The sequence below is a fragment of the Benincasa hispida genome, chromosome 9 (assembly GCF_027475165.1).
Source record: "Benincasa hispida cultivar pf3 chromosome 9, pf3_genome.v1.1, whole genome shotgun sequence".
NCBI classification, from domain to species: Eukaryota; Viridiplantae; Streptophyta; class Magnoliopsida; order Cucurbitales; family Cucurbitaceae; genus Benincasa; species Benincasa hispida.
Window position 1 is genome coordinate 85,060,284 of NC_143486.1, and position 17,415 is coordinate 85,077,698.

The 17,415-nt window shown below is 33.0% G+C and overlaps 1 protein-coding gene across 7 annotated transcripts; it reads right to left on the reverse strand.

Moving 5' to 3' along the window:
- Positions 1 to 3,246: 3,246 nt before the first annotated feature.
- On the reverse strand, positions 3,247 to 13,627 carry LOC120085849 (formin-like protein 18). Of its 7 annotated transcripts, none has more exons than XR_016531749.1 (17): positions 12,989 to 13,627; positions 11,635 to 12,335; positions 10,910 to 11,131; positions 8,628 to 10,786; positions 8,421 to 8,550; positions 7,879 to 7,950; positions 7,633 to 7,731; positions 7,434 to 7,475; positions 7,057 to 7,137; positions 6,915 to 6,965; positions 6,744 to 6,825; positions 5,710 to 5,799; positions 4,816 to 4,887; positions 4,606 to 4,722; positions 4,242 to 4,310; positions 4,096 to 4,162; positions 3,247 to 3,931 (listed from the first exon to the last, which is right to left on the reverse strand). XR_016531749.1 is itself a non-coding variant. In XM_090317276.1 (17 exons), exons 1-17 carry the CDS (start codon positions 13,059 to 13,061, stop codon positions 3,759 to 3,761), a joined length of 4,272 nt encoding a protein of 1,423 aa, XP_090173402.1. In that variant the 5' UTR covers positions 13,062 to 13,627; the 3' UTR covers positions 3,247 to 3,758. The 7 variants fall into 7 exon arrangements, 2 of the variants coding, with proteins under 2 accessions (XP_090173402.1, XP_038897997.2); XR_016531750.1 differs by having other exon boundaries at positions 6,638 to 6,825; XR_016531752.1 differs by having other exon boundaries at positions 6,744 to 6,829.
- Between the last annotated feature and the right edge of the window lie 3,788 nt (positions 13,628 to 17,415).

The window sequence follows — 17,415 nt, forward strand, 5'->3', positions numbered from 1 at the left end:
AATTCAAAAATAAATTGTTACTTTCATAAAACTTGAACCATCTGAACATATCTTCCATCCCTATAAAATATCTAAAAACCTAGTTTTCTTTGCTACTAAAGTCCATGTTTTGTTTTATAAAAATAAAATAAAATGAAATGAAAAATCCATATTTGGTAAAAATTAGGTTTACATTTTATTTTGGTTCCTAAACTTTGAATAATGTTCTATTTTAGTCCCTGTACTTTTAAGAACGTCTGCTTTAGTCCCTGGACTTTGAATATTGTTTTATTTTTTCTCCTAAGCTTTTAAAAATATTTGTTTTGGTTCCTGAACTTTTAAAAAATGCAAATTTTGGTTCTCTGGTATATTAAAAATTTGCTAACTCTTTGACAAAATGGTAAAGTGACATGCATTTTTTGATAACAAGGCTACCAAATAAGTTACCTACACTAAAAAAAACCAGAGTTTCAATTTTGAATAAGGTGGCAAATAGGAGAATTTAAAATATATTTTTAGTTCAAAATTTTGGACATTCAGTATTTTAATAAGTTGGTTGTTGGCATTTTATGACAAGTTGGTTGTTGATATTTTACTTGACATTCATCTTGCTCAATAAATCACAAGCCCTCTTACATTTCTATAGAATAGTCAACATAATTTTAATAGTATGAATTAAAATAAACCTTTTTTAAAAGTTTAGAGACTAAAACGAATATTTTTTAAAATTTAGGGACCAAAATAGAACAAGATTCAAAGTTCATGAACTAAAATAGGATTAACTAAAAGTTAGTACTTAGCAAAGAAATGAGGCTTGAACACTCAATTATGTTGTATTTAAGATTTAACGAACCTACATTTTGAGATAGAAAACCCAAAACAACTATGCATACCTAAATACAAACATATCAACTCAGACATATCAATTTTGCACAACCAAACACATACATCAAAACTCTCCAGACATCATAACTCTCCACATCCTATATCATCTCAACGCCCCAAACAGCCCCTAAGATTTAAGCTTAGCCAACTTGATTAGGTTTTTTATTCACCTTTTTAATCTCTAATATTTTAAAATTGTCAATTGGTCCCATAAATTAATTTTGAAAATTTCAATTTAACCCTTATGATTTGATCCAACAACCTCACAATTGTCCATATATGTATTGAATACGTCACACATTCCACGACAATAAACGGGTGTTCTCTCTTTGATGGAATGTATTGGTTGAATTTATTAATATTTATAATCAGGTAAGAAAGGGAAGAAAATTGGGACACTTTAAGATTAAGAAATGTGAACTTAAATATAGTTCAATTAGTTAAATCACAAAAGAAAAAGGACAAAAGAAAGTGGGTAAGAATTAAACACTCTATAAACAATCCATGATGTCAAAATTTCAGATATCTTTACCACTACATGTGTTGGATGGTTAAACAAATTATAGAGACCGACTTGAAACTTTTTTAATACATCAATGAGGATACGATTTGTGGGGTCGACATAGGTCGAAAACGACCGTGTGGTGCTTGGCATCAGCAAAACCCCCTACATCGACACATGGCCGATCGGGTCAACAGCTCCTATCCCAACGGATGTATACCAACAACTTTCAAGTCATGCAACATCTTTTGATATTGGAAAAAGGCTTCATTCATGTAGTGTCAAGAGAGAGAATAAATATCTTAACTCTATAATTCAACTAAAGAGATAAGAAGTTCAAATTTCTCAACGTAGTCGAGAATGAGAGATGCATTAGGGTTTTGTGGAATAATGAAATGGAAAAGGACAATGAAACGAAGGAAGACAAAGTATGGAAAGTGGAGGAAATGGGAACAAAAGCGTCCGCAAAAGTTGACTGAAAAGAAAGAGAGGTGATGAAGATACACTAACTTGTCGTGGAGTTTGTAAATTGATGATGTTGATTGAAGTTTGGATTAATAATTGTTTCAACTTTGAATTTCAATGCCCATTGACTTCAATTTTCCTCCCTTATTTCTTCTCTATTTGTTCTTTTCCCATGCTCTACTAACATCTCAGCCCACCATTTTTTTAATTTCTATCTAAAATCTCCCTATCATATACATTCATATTGTCTTTTATCATACGAAGAAGATATAGAATTATATTCCTAGTCAACTATATATAAGTAATGTGTAATTTCTTTTTTTTCTTCTAAATAGTTGCATTTTTAAACTTCAAATTATAGTTTTTTTTTTTTTTTAAGTTAGATCTAATCTAATGTGTTAATGCTAGTTCACAGATTCCCTTTCTTGAAACAACTAAAAAGATTGACTAGATATTTGTGAATCACTCTCGACCACACTATCCCAAATTTCATGTCTGACAAGATAAAATAAAATAAATAAAATCTAGGGCTTCAAAATGAAAAGGGAAAAATTAATGAAAAATGAAAGTTATGTGACAAATTTAATTCAACCTTCAGGTTTATGTCTAGTTTATGATCTTTCATAATTATAAATTTAATTTCTACGATATAGTTTGATAATCATTTGATTTTTTTTTTAATTAAGCACATTTCATCCACATTTCTTATGATGATTTGTTTCTTAAGTACAATGATTTAATTATTGGTCAAATTCTAAAAACAAAAACAACTTTTTGAAAGTTATTTTTTTAGTTCTCAAAATTTGACTTGATTTTTTATACCATTTGTGAAAAGTAGATAACAAAGGAAGAAATTTGGAAGTGAAAGTAGTGTCCATGAACTTAATTTTCGAAAACAACAACCAAAGACAAAATGATTACCAAACGAGACTTAAACGTTCGAATTTTTAGAATTCATGGATATATTAGTCACAATATGAAAAATTAAGATTCTATAAAACATAAAATTTAAATTTATATCAAATAGAGCAAAAAGTTGAAAGTTCAAGAAACTATTCAACACAAAATTAAAAATTTAGAAACCTATTAGACATTTTTTAAAATTTAAGAATCAAATAGACAAAGTTCAAAGTTGGAAGATAATTTAAGTTCAAAATAAAATAGATAGGGGCCTCACAGCAAAATATTAAAAAATAAAATAGATACAAAGACAATATATAATTCAACCCATATATACATATATATATATACATACATATATATATATATATATATATAGTTGCTCTTAGTGATTAGATCACCAATCTTTAATTCATAATAACATATTACAATAATTATATACATGACCCCTACCACACTCCAAAGGCCTCCCCACTCCATAACAATTTTATTCTTTTTAAGGAAAAAAGAATGCATTGATGGGTAAAGAATATAATTATATAGAACATGAACAAACTACAATTACATATGATATATTTTACAGCAAAATTCTGATCTAACCAAGAAAGTCCCATTTGAGTGCTTCTGCCTGAAACAGACTTCCTTGAAACTTCACCAAAAAAAACTACCACCCTATCAGTAACTCAGTTACATAAACAATGACAGCAACAATGGCTGATGAGTTTCAGCCTCCTACTAAGACTATAATTATTTCTTCTGTTGTTAAGAAATATTACAAGTTTGGTAGAAGCCTTGCTGCTTTTTAGTTTCATCCAACACTGGCTACTTATATTCTACATCCTGTGCCTCTGAAACGTTCTTCTATCCAAGATGACCGACATTGACGCTGGCGTTATTCGATCACCACACGGTTGGTTAAGGGTTATTTTGGTCACGACGTATTCCCAGCTATGGAGGATAACCTCTTTTTAGTATGTTGCAAAAATAGCGATTGTTAGAACACTCCATATCATTTGACATCGCTATGCTAGGTTGGAGTCTGCATCAAGAATCCTGACTCCTTTTTTGGAGTATTGACCTTCAACTTCTCCTTTTCTGCGGCTTCCTTCTGTGCTTTCTTCTTTTCATATTCAAGCTGCTTACAGTTTTCTTCATGGGCTCGCACGAACATCCTCACAAAATTGAAGAGTGTAGAAACAACTGATTCCAAACAAATGCCGTGGATTTGAGTACCAGATTATGTGCATTATAACAATAATATTCATTTCAATTCGAAGTTGTTCGAGAATAGTGGCAAGCATTAGTAAGTTCGATTTCTTTGTTGTGAGTAAATAGTACAAAGTCAAAGGATTAGTAGCAAATACCTTGCTCAAAAGGGCAACGCGCTGGATCTTCGCCGAAATAAAGAGCTAGTGCATCGGCATTTCTACCCTGAAAATTCCCGTAGAGAATTTATAATGCTGCTTTCACCGATGTATATTAAAATTGAAGGAAAGAGAATCAAACATACCACATTGGAATAAAGAGAAGCAAGAGATCTCACTTCAGCTTCGGCATGAGAAAGGAAGCCTTTTAAAGTCTGAATATATCCAAGTAAACAACGAGATTAGCAAATGGTATAAATTGGGGAAAAACACGCCTTTACGAGAAAAGCAACTTAAACTCAGAATTTGAAGCCATTCTTAGACAAGGAAATCAACACGAGTGAAAGCCAAAAATGAAGATCCAAACAGCTAATAATGTTGGAACTTAGCATCATTCACAAACTAATATTCTAAAGATTAATTGTAAGATTGGCCAAACTACCATGTCTTAAGCAAACTACGTTAGAACTTTACAAAAATAAAACTACCCTTTATTAAATGTTACAGTACCCGGCAAAAAGTTCCGGAAACGCGCCCATCATTCTCTGAATTAGCCAATTCCTGAACAACCTTCTCAAGCCCTTTGCTTATGGCTTGCATTTCCTCTGCCAAGTATTTCAGTTGTATCTGCATGATAACCAAACCATAAACTTTACTTGCAAAACAATACTGGAAATTGGCCACAACCGCACAGGAACGAATCAATTGAAGAAATTTTACCTTTGTAGAAGCTTCCAAACTCACAAGGTCCTTCGGAAAATCTAGAAGTTCTGGCAGCTTTTCAGCAAGCACCTGCGCTCAATCAGGTAGATATCTCACAAATTAACATATACGTGTATAAAATATGCCACAGAAGTTCGATCTTCATCAACATAGACTTAAAATTGGCTTTAACAGCATGAAAACTTCATTTTTATTCTTCCCTCCGTTTTTTTCCCCTCCCATTTTCATCTGAGGCATGCAACAAAGAGAAAAGGGTATCGGCATTCTACAATTGCTAATTGTTGGCTCATCAATTTCTGAATATACAAGTCGAAAAATCAACAATCTAGGATATTAAATTTTCTTCCTCTCAAAAAATGAAACTATTCTTAGTGGGATGCCATATTTTTATAAACTGACAGGTCACACGAAACTAGAGGTATTTCTTCAATTCAGTAAGTCCACTCAGCCAACCATTTACATTTTCTTTTTGTGTGTGCATGTGTGCATGTTCAGTGCTACCTTTATGTAGGCAGATCATGATTAGTCATTGTTGCTATATCAGAAGTTGAGGTGTTCTGTTCTTCATCAGAAAACTATGGTCCACGCTAGGGAAGGGTTCTTTCATTGTCAATTTTACTATTTACGCACGTTTTATCGTGAAACTTCCTCATTCTGCAGAACTATCGAGAAGTAAACGATGTATGTGCACTACAAAAATAGCATTGACATGAAATCTATAGCGAACAATTGGTACTAAATGCAGGTGGGACAAGAGTTTACTTCACTAGAAGAGAGCAAGGTTTTTACTGAAATACAATATAAAAAAGACTGCAATAGATTGAATACAAGCCTATAAAATTATTTGACAAGCAATAATGTATTGAACAGAACAGGAGAAGTCTACCTTACATAGATAATGCATGAGAGTCATCTTATTGTTTCTGGCTCGTGTGTCAGTGAGTTTGAGGAGACTATCAAGCCGAAATCCAATAGCAGAACCTACATGAACAATAGCAAGAACTCATAGCACACTTGAAGTGTTGGTGATATCATTCAAAAGTTCTAATAATAAAGCAGAAACTAAGGAAATATTGTCAGCGTACACAATTACAAAGGAGAAAAGAGTCGGAACCAGTAAACACTTGCACTACTTTAAAAATATAATTCTTCTTCGTAGCTTTTCAATTTAACGTATTTAGCCTATTATGCATGGCATACTTGTAAACTTATTTTGGGCTTGTTAGGGTGTGCGCTACTTTGTAGGTTCTTTAGAGGAGCGGAACAATAGAGTGTTTAGAAGGCTGAAGATCCTGGTAATATTTGGTCCCTTGTTCGATATTATGTTTCCCTTTGGGCTTCGATTTCAAAGAACTTTTGTAACTATTCTATAGGTTCTATTTTGTATAGTTGGAGCCCTTTCTTTAGGAAGGCTTCCTTCTTTTGTAAGCTTTTTTTTTTTTTTTTTGGTATGCCTGTGTACTCTTTCATTTTTTCTCAACAAATATTGTTATATGTATATATAATGATTAGTACAAGTTAAAATGACTTAAGATTCAAAAGAAGTTGAAATTAAACAAGATAATTATGAAAATAATGTACAAACATAAACATATATTTATTTGAATTTCAAATAATGTTAATAATAACAAATAAACATTTTTTTCATTTTTTCATCACAAATTATACGTTCTTAACTTTTATGCTAAATTCTTAAAGATGTGTGACATTTAAAAGAGCTAAATAAACGGTCAATGTGATTCTGTAACAAATACTTATTGTAATTGATTTTAACCTTCACTTTTGAAAGTGAGGCATTTATATTATTTCAGAGATTTACCCAAACTGTGAAGGCAAATTTTTTCAAAATAATGCTTCTCCACTGTCCATACATATTGTAGATGGCAAAAACTGCGATGCATATTTGAAAGGGAAAAGACTCCCACCTCTAGCCGTTCCATGGTTCAAAGCATTACCCAATGAAAGGATAGTTTGCATTACCCTTTTCAACTTTACCGAACTTCTGATCTGACTAGCACATAGAGAAAAGGGTTTAAAATGTGAAAATGTCCAAACGATGCACCTAAATTAAGGAAATTTAAAAGAATATCACTTGCCTCTTCAGATGCCGAATTGATAATATTCAGACTACTTCTAAGGTCAGAGGCCTAGAAAGTGAAAATAGTGAAATTGGTGACAGTAATATAAAAAAGGAAAGAGGAAAAAGGAATGAAATAATTAAATATGTTGTCCCCTCACCTGCAATCGGAATTGTATCTTGAAAGAAAATACCCTTAGCTTGGACTCAACTCGTGGGACTTTCATCAATTCTAAAAAGAACTGTTGGGAAAGAAGACAGAAGCAGGTTAATTTTTTTTTTTTTTGCAGCAAACAGATTCTCAACTAATAACAAGAAAACCAAAACATATAATATAAAAGAAGGAACTCGGATGCTAAAATAGGATTTTCCACCATTGTTCAAACGACAACATGGGAATAAGGGGTGTGGGGTGAACTGCATGAAACCTTTTTTTTTTTGTGAAACGGAAACGTAACTATAAATTTTTTAGAAAAAATAAGGAACAAAAACAAAAGCTGGAAGGAGATGAGAATGAGAGAGTAAGGTATTAACACACTTGTTCGCATTTTCCCAAGTTGTCCTTATCCCCACTGTACCCCTGAATGTAGAAGCAAAAATTTCAATGTCAGAAAAAGGTTTCCAACAAAATTAAGGTAGAGGTTAAAGCAGACCACAAAGAATTGATGCAAACTAAAGGAAATAAAATATGATTCAGGCCACTGATCGTAAGCACTTGCGAAGAAGGAAAGAAGCACCTTTAGTAATTCCATTTCTTCCTTTGTTGGACAAAACTTGATTAGGTTCTCAACCTGATCCACATCTAATGCCGAGTCATCCAATGCTAGTACTGAACACTGAGAATGGTAATACCAAAAAAAATCATCAGAAACTATGTAATGTGTAACAATTTCCACGACCTGATAAAGATTTTCAGTATCCTGTTCATATATTGCTCAAAACTATCGGTTTGGCTTCAAGAAAGATGCAAATTGATCACTCACCATCATATCAGGCAAAGGAATCTTAACTTTAGAAAGCATAATTTCGCAATTATAGGCCCGTCGAAGTTCAATCTGCCAGAACAAGTAGAAACATGAAACAAATTGCCTTCGATGAAAATTAACGCGGTGTGTTAGCCACAAGTTTCATATTTGAAAAAATATTAAAGATAGTCATCTTTCAATACGAAACTACTTAATACAAAACTCTGGATCTAAAAAGTAGTTCCAAGTTTAAAAATTATAAGTTCAACTGTTCAATATTGCAACAAATAAACTAACCAATTTAAAATTGTCCCATACGAATGAGATACTCAATGATAGGTAGATGTAATTATATTTCGTATAAACTTAGAAAAGAATTTATGCTATTCACTAGTTGATACCTAAACATAGGATGGTCCACAAACTAAGAGAAACTATTTTCTTTCACTAACAGAACCCAATCAATGAGATTGGGCTCCTTAGCTAAAATTCTGTCAAAACTGACTAAAATCTTCATTCACAAGAAATAAATGTGATAATAAATTTACTTCTTTGATTACCAAATGAACTTTATCTGATTTTGGCCCTGAGGCTCGGCGATTTGAATTTCCACCTGAACCTCCAGAGTCTGAATTTGGTGCAGCTGCAGAGAAAAGACTTTCAAGTTCGGACATGTCAAACTCCGGAGCTCTATCACATATAAATTAACTAAATTTAACAGAAGGGAACTTATAATATATAAGAGAACTAAAATATATGACACGTACTTGGAAGCTTCATCAGCCTTTTGTGTCTCTGCCCATAAGCTTCCTTGCATGGCCCTCGTTAATTTTAACCAGTGATAAGGCTTCAAATTGGACCTTTTAGTTTGAGACTGGTTTTTGGAGTTCAAACGTCCAAGGCCTCGTCCCTTTGCATTGAATAGAGCACTGGAAGGTGGTCCAGGAATAGAAGGTATGTTGCTGTTATTAATGCCAACGTGAGACTGTGAGGAAGTACCATTGACATTTGAGAGTGTATTACCGCTGAGACCAGGAGGAGGGGGTGCAGGTGGAGCATGTGTTGGAGAACCCTTCATTGAGAAACCTGGAGGAGGTGGAACAGGCGGAGCTGACGTTACATCACCTGGACATAAGGTGGGTCCAGAATTTGCAAAAGGTGGTGGAGGAGGAGGGGGGGGGCCAGAGATATGTGGCAAGTTAACAGTTGTTGCAGAAACATTTGGTGCAAGACTAGGAGGGGGTGGCGGCGGCGGCGGCACTAAAGATACAGTATTAGGACCTAGAGAAGGATGTAACGGAGGAGGTGGGGGAGGTGGAGGGCCAGATACATTCATCAAGTTCCTAACTACTGTGGCAACATCTTGTGGTGCAAGACTGGAAGGAGGTGGTGGCGACGGTGGTGCCCCTAAAGGTGTGATACTAGAATCACAAGTAGATGTTAAACTGAAAGAAGATGGAGGCAAGGGTGGGGGTGGGGGTGGAGCTGGGGGCTCGTGCATGAATGTGTTTATAGAGTCCTCCCATGAAGGAGGCGGGGGTGGAGCTGGAGCTGGAGCTGGGGGCTCATGCATGAATGTGTTTATAGAGTCCTCCCATGAAGGGGGCGGGGGTGGGGGCGGGGGAGGGGGTGGGGGCACTGATGTTGGCGAGACAACACTAGCGCCCAAGTTAGGACTACAACATGGAGGGGGAGGAGGAGGGGCACTCGTCAAGTTCTTTTTAGGTGAGTGAGAATAAACTAGACAATCATTAGACGAAGAAAATTCAGGTATAGTTGGAATTGATGTCTTTGTAGAGGATAAAAGTTGTGTCGTAGAAGGAGGTTGTGGTGAGGATGGGAAAATTGAATCATTCGTCCTACTAGAAGATGGTGATGTTGCTAAAGCAAGTGAATCAAGATGGGGGAGGGGGGGAGGAGGAGGAGGAGGAGGAGTGGAAATGGAGAATGATTCCTTAGTACAAGAAGATGGAGACGGTCTTAATAAAGGAGAAGAAGGGGATCTTGAAGCTTCGTTATCATTGAGAGAGGGTGGGGACTCCACAAGATAAGAGATAGAAGTTGGTTGTGATGAAGATGGTGATAATTGACTTCTCACCTGTGCTGTGGTTTGACTTGGTTTAGAAACTAAAGATTTAATAGGTTTCAAAGAAAGTTGGTGAAGTGACAATGGATCAGGAATGGTTGAAGTTGACGCGGTGGTCGAAGAATTTTCTAACGTAGATCTTGGCTCTAATACTAGTGGGAGGGGAGAAATAGGAAGCTTACAAGGTTGAATATCTTTAGGTGAATCTAGAGCAGATGATGGTGAAGATATTGTCGCTGGATGTATAACTTCTTTACCACTAAAATTGGAATGATCATGTAATAAAGCTGTAATGCCAAGAGCTGAGGGTGCACTGTGATATCTTAATATAGGGCGAGGTGAACCTTGCACAGAACTACGGAAGGAGGCTGGCGTAGACAATGAAGGTTGAGATATTCGTTGGGTAATGATTTTAGACTGAGGTGGTAGTTGGAGAGAAACCTGCAATTCTGATGGTTCGATCTTTGATATCACTGAACTCACAGCATGAGATAGCTCGGAAGAAGGTTGAGACTGTTTTGTCTGTATCTTCAACCGAGGACTTCTAACATTGCCTTCAGATGTCTCTGATTCCAAGATTAGTTTTTCAAGAGATAAGTCAAGCAATTGGCTTCTGTCTAAAGAGCCGGAACTAACCAGTTTCTCTTGAAGTAAATTTGAAGCTGTTATTTTCTGAAGCACATTAAGAGCTGCATCTGCCTTTGGACTTAGCCAGTCCACATTGCTAAAGATCTCTTGAACTCTAGCAAATGCTTCAATTGGAAGACCATCTTTCTCCTCAATATTTGGCAATTCAATTGAAATAAGTGATGCGGAAGCATCCATCTCTGAGAAAAGAACCTTCATCCAAACACACAACTTAGTTATTCTTGAGAAGACAGACACAAGAAAGAAATAATAATAGAAGAAAGAAGGAAAACAGAGAAACATAGGGGATGAAAAGAAAATCGTAATTGAACATACCTCTGCTCTGAAATCCTTTGGAAATTGGTCTTTTGCATGCCATAAAATATCAATGTCATCACGGTTAAGCATCAAAATATTTGACCTTATAAATGCTGTGTTAAACATAACTCGGAACATCATCTCCTCCCTTTCCAGATCATTGTCCAAACTTATACATTCAAGAACAACATCACCTTGGATATGGCAATGGATATCAATTTTAACTAGTTCACAATCTACCTGTAACAAAGTATGAAAGAATTAAAAAAACAGCCAGCTCCTACAAGCAGGCAACAATACGCATCAAAAAAATCTTGTAGGCTTCCTCCACGGACAAAACCAGGAAAGTTTCCTTAGGAAGTAAAACCCTATTTGTCTACTCCTACCATTTAAGTTTCATAATTTGCATTTACTTCAATGAAAGACAAGTCATATGACCCCAGCCACATTAAAACTATAAAACGTTTTTTAAGATAGAGAGGAGAGAGCAGGGCAAAAAAAACAGAATCTCGTTGTTCAAAATTTCCCCATCTACCCCAGGTCCATATGGATGAACAAGTAACATATGACTAAAGAGAAGAAAACTTTAAAGAAATACCGACCAGCAGAAATTAATAAGTCTTGGCATTGAAAAGACTCAATGAACAGAGAAATCAATTCCCAACCGACAAAAAAAATTCAATAAATATAGACAACAAAAAAGTGGACAATAATCCTCTATTTAAAAGGAAAAAATTGGTCACCTGCTTATACTGACGAACAAGTTTACTCTTTTTGGGGGTTGAGAACAATACTTTAGAAGTTCGATCAGCAGCCATAAATGGATCCTGTCCATATATCCTAAATATTGGGCGGCAACCACCCTCCCCATCCATATTAGGGATAAATCTAATAATTATGCAGTCAAGAGTAAGGGCTCTGTCAAGTGGAGGCCATTCCGAGGCCACGTTTCTTCTTGATACATATTGAAGATACCTCAACTGCGAAGGCAATGGATTAAGAGGTGACATCAACTGCAAAAGTTCCCGTGGTGCTTGCTTGTAAATCATATCCAAAGTTTTCTGCTCCCCAGCATACTGCTTCCTGTAAATCAGGAGAGCGGCCAACATGAAAGCCAAGACTGGCCACCCCCCTCTTTCACAGTGCATCAAAAGTACATTCTGTTGCCCAAGTGAGAGCCAGCTTTCACTAGATCTTAAGAAGTGGTGGATCATCTCCATAGTGAGTAGAGGGCAGCCTTCATATTGTCTAGGATAGTCCATGACAGTCATATCATATACAGATAATATATTAGTAATGAGGCTATGATGCTCCCCTTCTCGGAAATTGAACACCATGAATGATGCGTCGGTCAGACTCTCACGAAGTTGTCCAACAATACCTCCAATATAGACCTTGTATTCGTCTTCTTCCAAAACCTCCGTTGTAAAGCAGCAGTCGAAAACTGCACGTACATTCATTGGTTTATCCTACTTCCCAATCATCTATAATCAAGCAAGACTACACGTGCATTCACAAGTTTGGGAGGAAAATATTTAAAACTGAAATATTCATTCAATACTCACAATTTAATGCACAGAGTGTTTTGGGGAGTTAAGCCCTGACTTCGCAGTATCTTTAAGGGGGGGAAAACTTGAACATACACAATCCAAGGCAAGAAAAAGAATGCAGATACAATAAAAGAGTTAATGCATGAGAATGACTGTAACTTAAAAGGAAGAAGGAGGATAACTTGTGGTCTAGCTTCGAAAGGGAACAATAGAATCCACAGAAGCAAGCTCTGAGAAATTACAGCAGAGGGGTTGCATCTTATAACTAGTGAGAACTACTCTCAAACAGGGACGGCTCAATGATTATAAAGGCCCACAAAAACAACAGCTATAGTGACTTTTAGTAACAAATTTTCCTATAAAATACCATAATGTAGCTTGGCATTCAGTTTAGTCCAAAACAAGAAGGATTTCCAGAACTAATAACCCCTTAGCTATGCAGAATATGTTGTGAAAAACAAGGATAAAGAATGATTTATGTAAGCAATTATTGTAAAATCCACAGTCCCAAAAACTTCAATCAACAGTTAACCTAAGTAGGACATACCATAAACCCTTTCGGATATCTCTAAAAGCCCCTCCGGTGGCTTCCGATAAAAGAATTTGCGAAATAAAGCCATTGTGAAATTGGGGTTGAGATCCAAATAAGAACAAAACGAAGTTCTTAAAAATCAAATCCCCAATTTGAAGCCGCATTACGAAAACACATTGCAGGTAATTTCACCCACACGGATCACCAAATTCCTGAAGAGGACGATCAATTACAGAAGGCCATGATTGTTTATGGCAGAGAGTGTAAATTCCGGAACCAAAAATGGAAATGGATTTTTGATTGGGCTTGAAGGGAACACTTTCCTTTCGGTGAAGCCGTTGTTGCCGTCACGTTTACAACACTTGATGTTTCATGGTGAAAAAGAAGAAAAGATTGACTTAGCTTTCAATCAATTCAAGCTCCATTGTTCGAAAGAACCAGAAGAAATTTAGGGGAAAAAAAGGAACAAAAATGAAATTGAAGTTTGGGGTTTAGAGAGAGAAAGTGGTGGAATATTCCAAGAAATTTGGTTAACGAAGAAAAGAAAAATACTGTAAACAATGAAGAATTGGATATGGCGGTTGTTAATGGAGGATCTGAGCTTTGTCTTTATCTATCTCCTCTTTGTGACGCTCTCTAAATCTTTTTCTTTTCTTTTTTCTTTGCAGAAAGATTTGCGTTAAATTAATATTATTTTTTTCTCTTTTTTCTTCATATAATAATTCAATGTTAGTTTTTAATGATGATTATGTTCTTTTTTAAAAAAACAATACCTTTTCCTTTTTGTTCTTTGCGTGAAATATTTAAAACAAAATGATATAAGTTAGATGAGATCTGTACTTTGTTCGGCTTTTGACACGTGCGTTCCTCAATCTTCATGCACATTAAAATATGTGTTGTATTTTATAAATTATTAAATTACGTGACTATTTTCAAATATAAAACAATTAATCAAAATGTTTATAAATATAGTTAAATTTTACTGTCTACCTATGATAAATCGCGATAGATTGTTATCTATATCTATCTGTATCATGATAGATACATATAGTAGTCTGTCGCGGTCTATACAATGATATTTTGTTATTATTGGTAAATATTTTCAATAATTTTATCATTTAAAATATTTTTTATAAATTATGTGTTAAAATTTACATGTTTATCTATTTTTAATCTCTGAATTTTTAAAATTTTCTAATAAAGTTCAGTAAATATGTATTTACAATCCAAATTGTTAAAATTTTGAAAACGATACTTTTATGTTTTCAATATATTCATAATAGTTTTGAATTTTAAATTTAAACTTGATTGTTTTTGTAAAGTTAAAATATGTATTGTGTAATGTATTATAAACTATATAATATTACAATTTAATAATTGCATAAAATAGCATAAAACACGTTCATAGATAAATTAATAACATTTTATTGTCAATTAATATTTAATAGGTAATTATAACTAGTTTTATAAACATAGTATCGAATACATTTTAAATAATTATTTAAATTAGAATCCAATATATTAATATGCTAACAAATATATACCAAAAAAAAATGAAACATTGATTAACAAACTCATGAACTTTCCATTTTTGTATGTAGTAGTTCAATGATATATTCAATTTTTTGTTTTTTTAAAAAAAATAAAAAGAAAAGTAATAGATAACTGATCTATAAGATATAAAATCGAATTTTATGTTTGATGAGACCTTAAAATTTTAAGGTTGTGTTGTACAAAATTTTGTTTAATGAGATAATTTAATTTTTACTTTCTTAAGTATAATGGTTTTTTTAACCAAATTCAAAAAACAAAAGCAACTTTTTGAAAATTTTTTTAGTTCTCAAAATTTAACTTGATTTTTTAAATTATGGAAAATAAATTTGGAAGTGGAAGTAGTATTTATAGATTTAATTTTAAAAAATAAAAATTAAAAACAAAATAGTTACTAAAAACGAAACCTAAATTATTACCAAATAAAGTGCCCATAAGATTTCAAAGATAAAACTATTTTTTAGTTTAAAAACATTTTTTAATACCATCTAAAAATAAATTATAATATTTCAACACTGTGATTATGGAAATAAAAAAAAATGCATATTCATATAATCAAACAAAAATTACTAACTTACAAAAGAAATGATGTCATATTTTCCGTCCCCGTCCTTGATGGGAAAAATTTTAAAGAGGGCACTTAACATAGGATTGCTCCAAACTAAATACGTTTAACTTAACTTTGGAGTTTCTATGATTGAGCCACCGGAAAACAGGGGATACCTTGTTGGTATAGATAATAACTTTCAATTCTTTTAAGTTTTTCTTAACCGTACTTTCATGTCCTTATGATTCCTCTAATTTAGATGTGATATCGGTACATTTATGTACCCTTTCTGAACTCGGGTCGTTATAAATATAGACTTAAATATATTTTTAAAACATATATCTTCATATATATTCAATTTTATTTGTGTTTGATGGATTTTTTTTTCTACAATATAGGTGCTGGGAGAATCAAACCTCTAATTTTGTAGTTATAATATAATCACTATAAAATTATTTTAGCCTTTTCTAATAAGGTATAAAAAAACAATGTGTTGAATATGCTTGAACCTCGAATAAAGTGCTATAGTACTTGTATAATATACAACATGTTGAATAGGCTAAAATGATTGTATAGTACTTGTATTATAACTACATAATTAGAGGTTTGATTTCTCCCTTCCTATATTGTCAAAAACGAATTATTTCATGAAACATAAATAAAATTGAATATGTATGAAGATATATGTTTCAAAAATATATTTAAGTTTATATATATACACATATAGTGCCGGATCCAAAAAAATTTTATTGACATATACTTTATATAATTTAGTGAAAATAAATGTAAAGAGTGGAGCTTGAACCTAGGTTTAGAAAGGACTATAATGTGTGTGTATATATATATATAGCATGAAGTTGCCGTCCTATATATATAAATAAATTTTTTTGTAAATAATACGATTTTTTCTTTAAATAAGTTTAAAAACGAAATTATGGGAAAAAGAAGAGGAACATAAAAAGAAGAGATGTTTGGTGATGAGAAGTCAAGAATATTCTTGAAATCACATGGGTAGGGAAGGACTTGGGCAATAATTACCAATAACGGAATATAGGTATTGTTATATATTGGAAGATTACGAAAGGTGAAATTTGAATGCACCAAAGTCAACCACCTCATGATTATATGCACTATAATTGTACGTTTAAAGTATCCAAATCTATTAATGGTTGTTGTACTTATAAATTATCGAACTATCAACCTTTTAATACGGTTAATATCTTATTTATTGAGGTTTATTTATATGATTGTGTACTTGTATACAACATCGTCTATGAACAATTCTAAAATTAAAAACATGATTTTATGATTCTAGAAAATTGTTATTAACACAATTCTTGACTCCTTTTTAGTCTTTGAATCTACTATCAAGGAAAATGTTGGTCGTTATTAGTTGTTTCATGACTTTTCAATTCGGTCAATGATAAGTATTTATTGACATTTGTTACTTATCATTGTTAAAACTTTTATGACAGTTTATCATTGTCAATAAATAACCAAAAACTTGATTTTTTTTTTTTTTTGTCAATTGAACATTTACTTTGACATTAAAAATTTGTAACAAAAATATTAATAATGTCATGTTTACGATGTCAATAATACATTAATTGACACTTTCTAAATGTCATTTAATTATGTACATCGACGCTTACTTAATGTCATAACTACATCTCATGACGTGAAATGTAAAAAAAAAAAAAAAAAAAATTTAATGATGGATAACTATTTGTTTCATACCGTTTATAACACCAATATGTCATTCGATTTTGACACAAAATATGTACACAAACATAAATGTGAAATTTCATATATAAGAATGAAGTTAGTAACGTCAATACAAGAAACTATTTACAACAAAACTTCGATTAATTTGTTTACAGAGAAACTAAGTACAACTAAGTGTTAGCACTATTACAACAAAAAAAACACATATAAATAACTTGTTTGGTGGTTTCCTCAGTTCAATGTGTTTGTTCAATCCTTAGCAAAAAAAAAAAATAAAAATACAACATTCAATTTAGAACTCAACTTAATACGTCAATGTCAACTATATGTCAACTATATATATATATATATATAATATTCAAAATATTGATATCATTACATTTTCCATCTATTAATAACCTAACAAAGTCTCTTTCATGTCACATAGTCAAAATATAACACTCGTAATACATGATACAAAACATTTTTCATGTTCAAAGGAGATGTTCTTATCTTGACGGAAGTTTTAAAACTCAATTCGAACACGCTAAAACAATTTGGAACTACAGACAGAGTTTAAGACTCAGTTAGAGATCTTGATCTACATCAAACTTAAATATAAGTAAAAAAAATACAAATA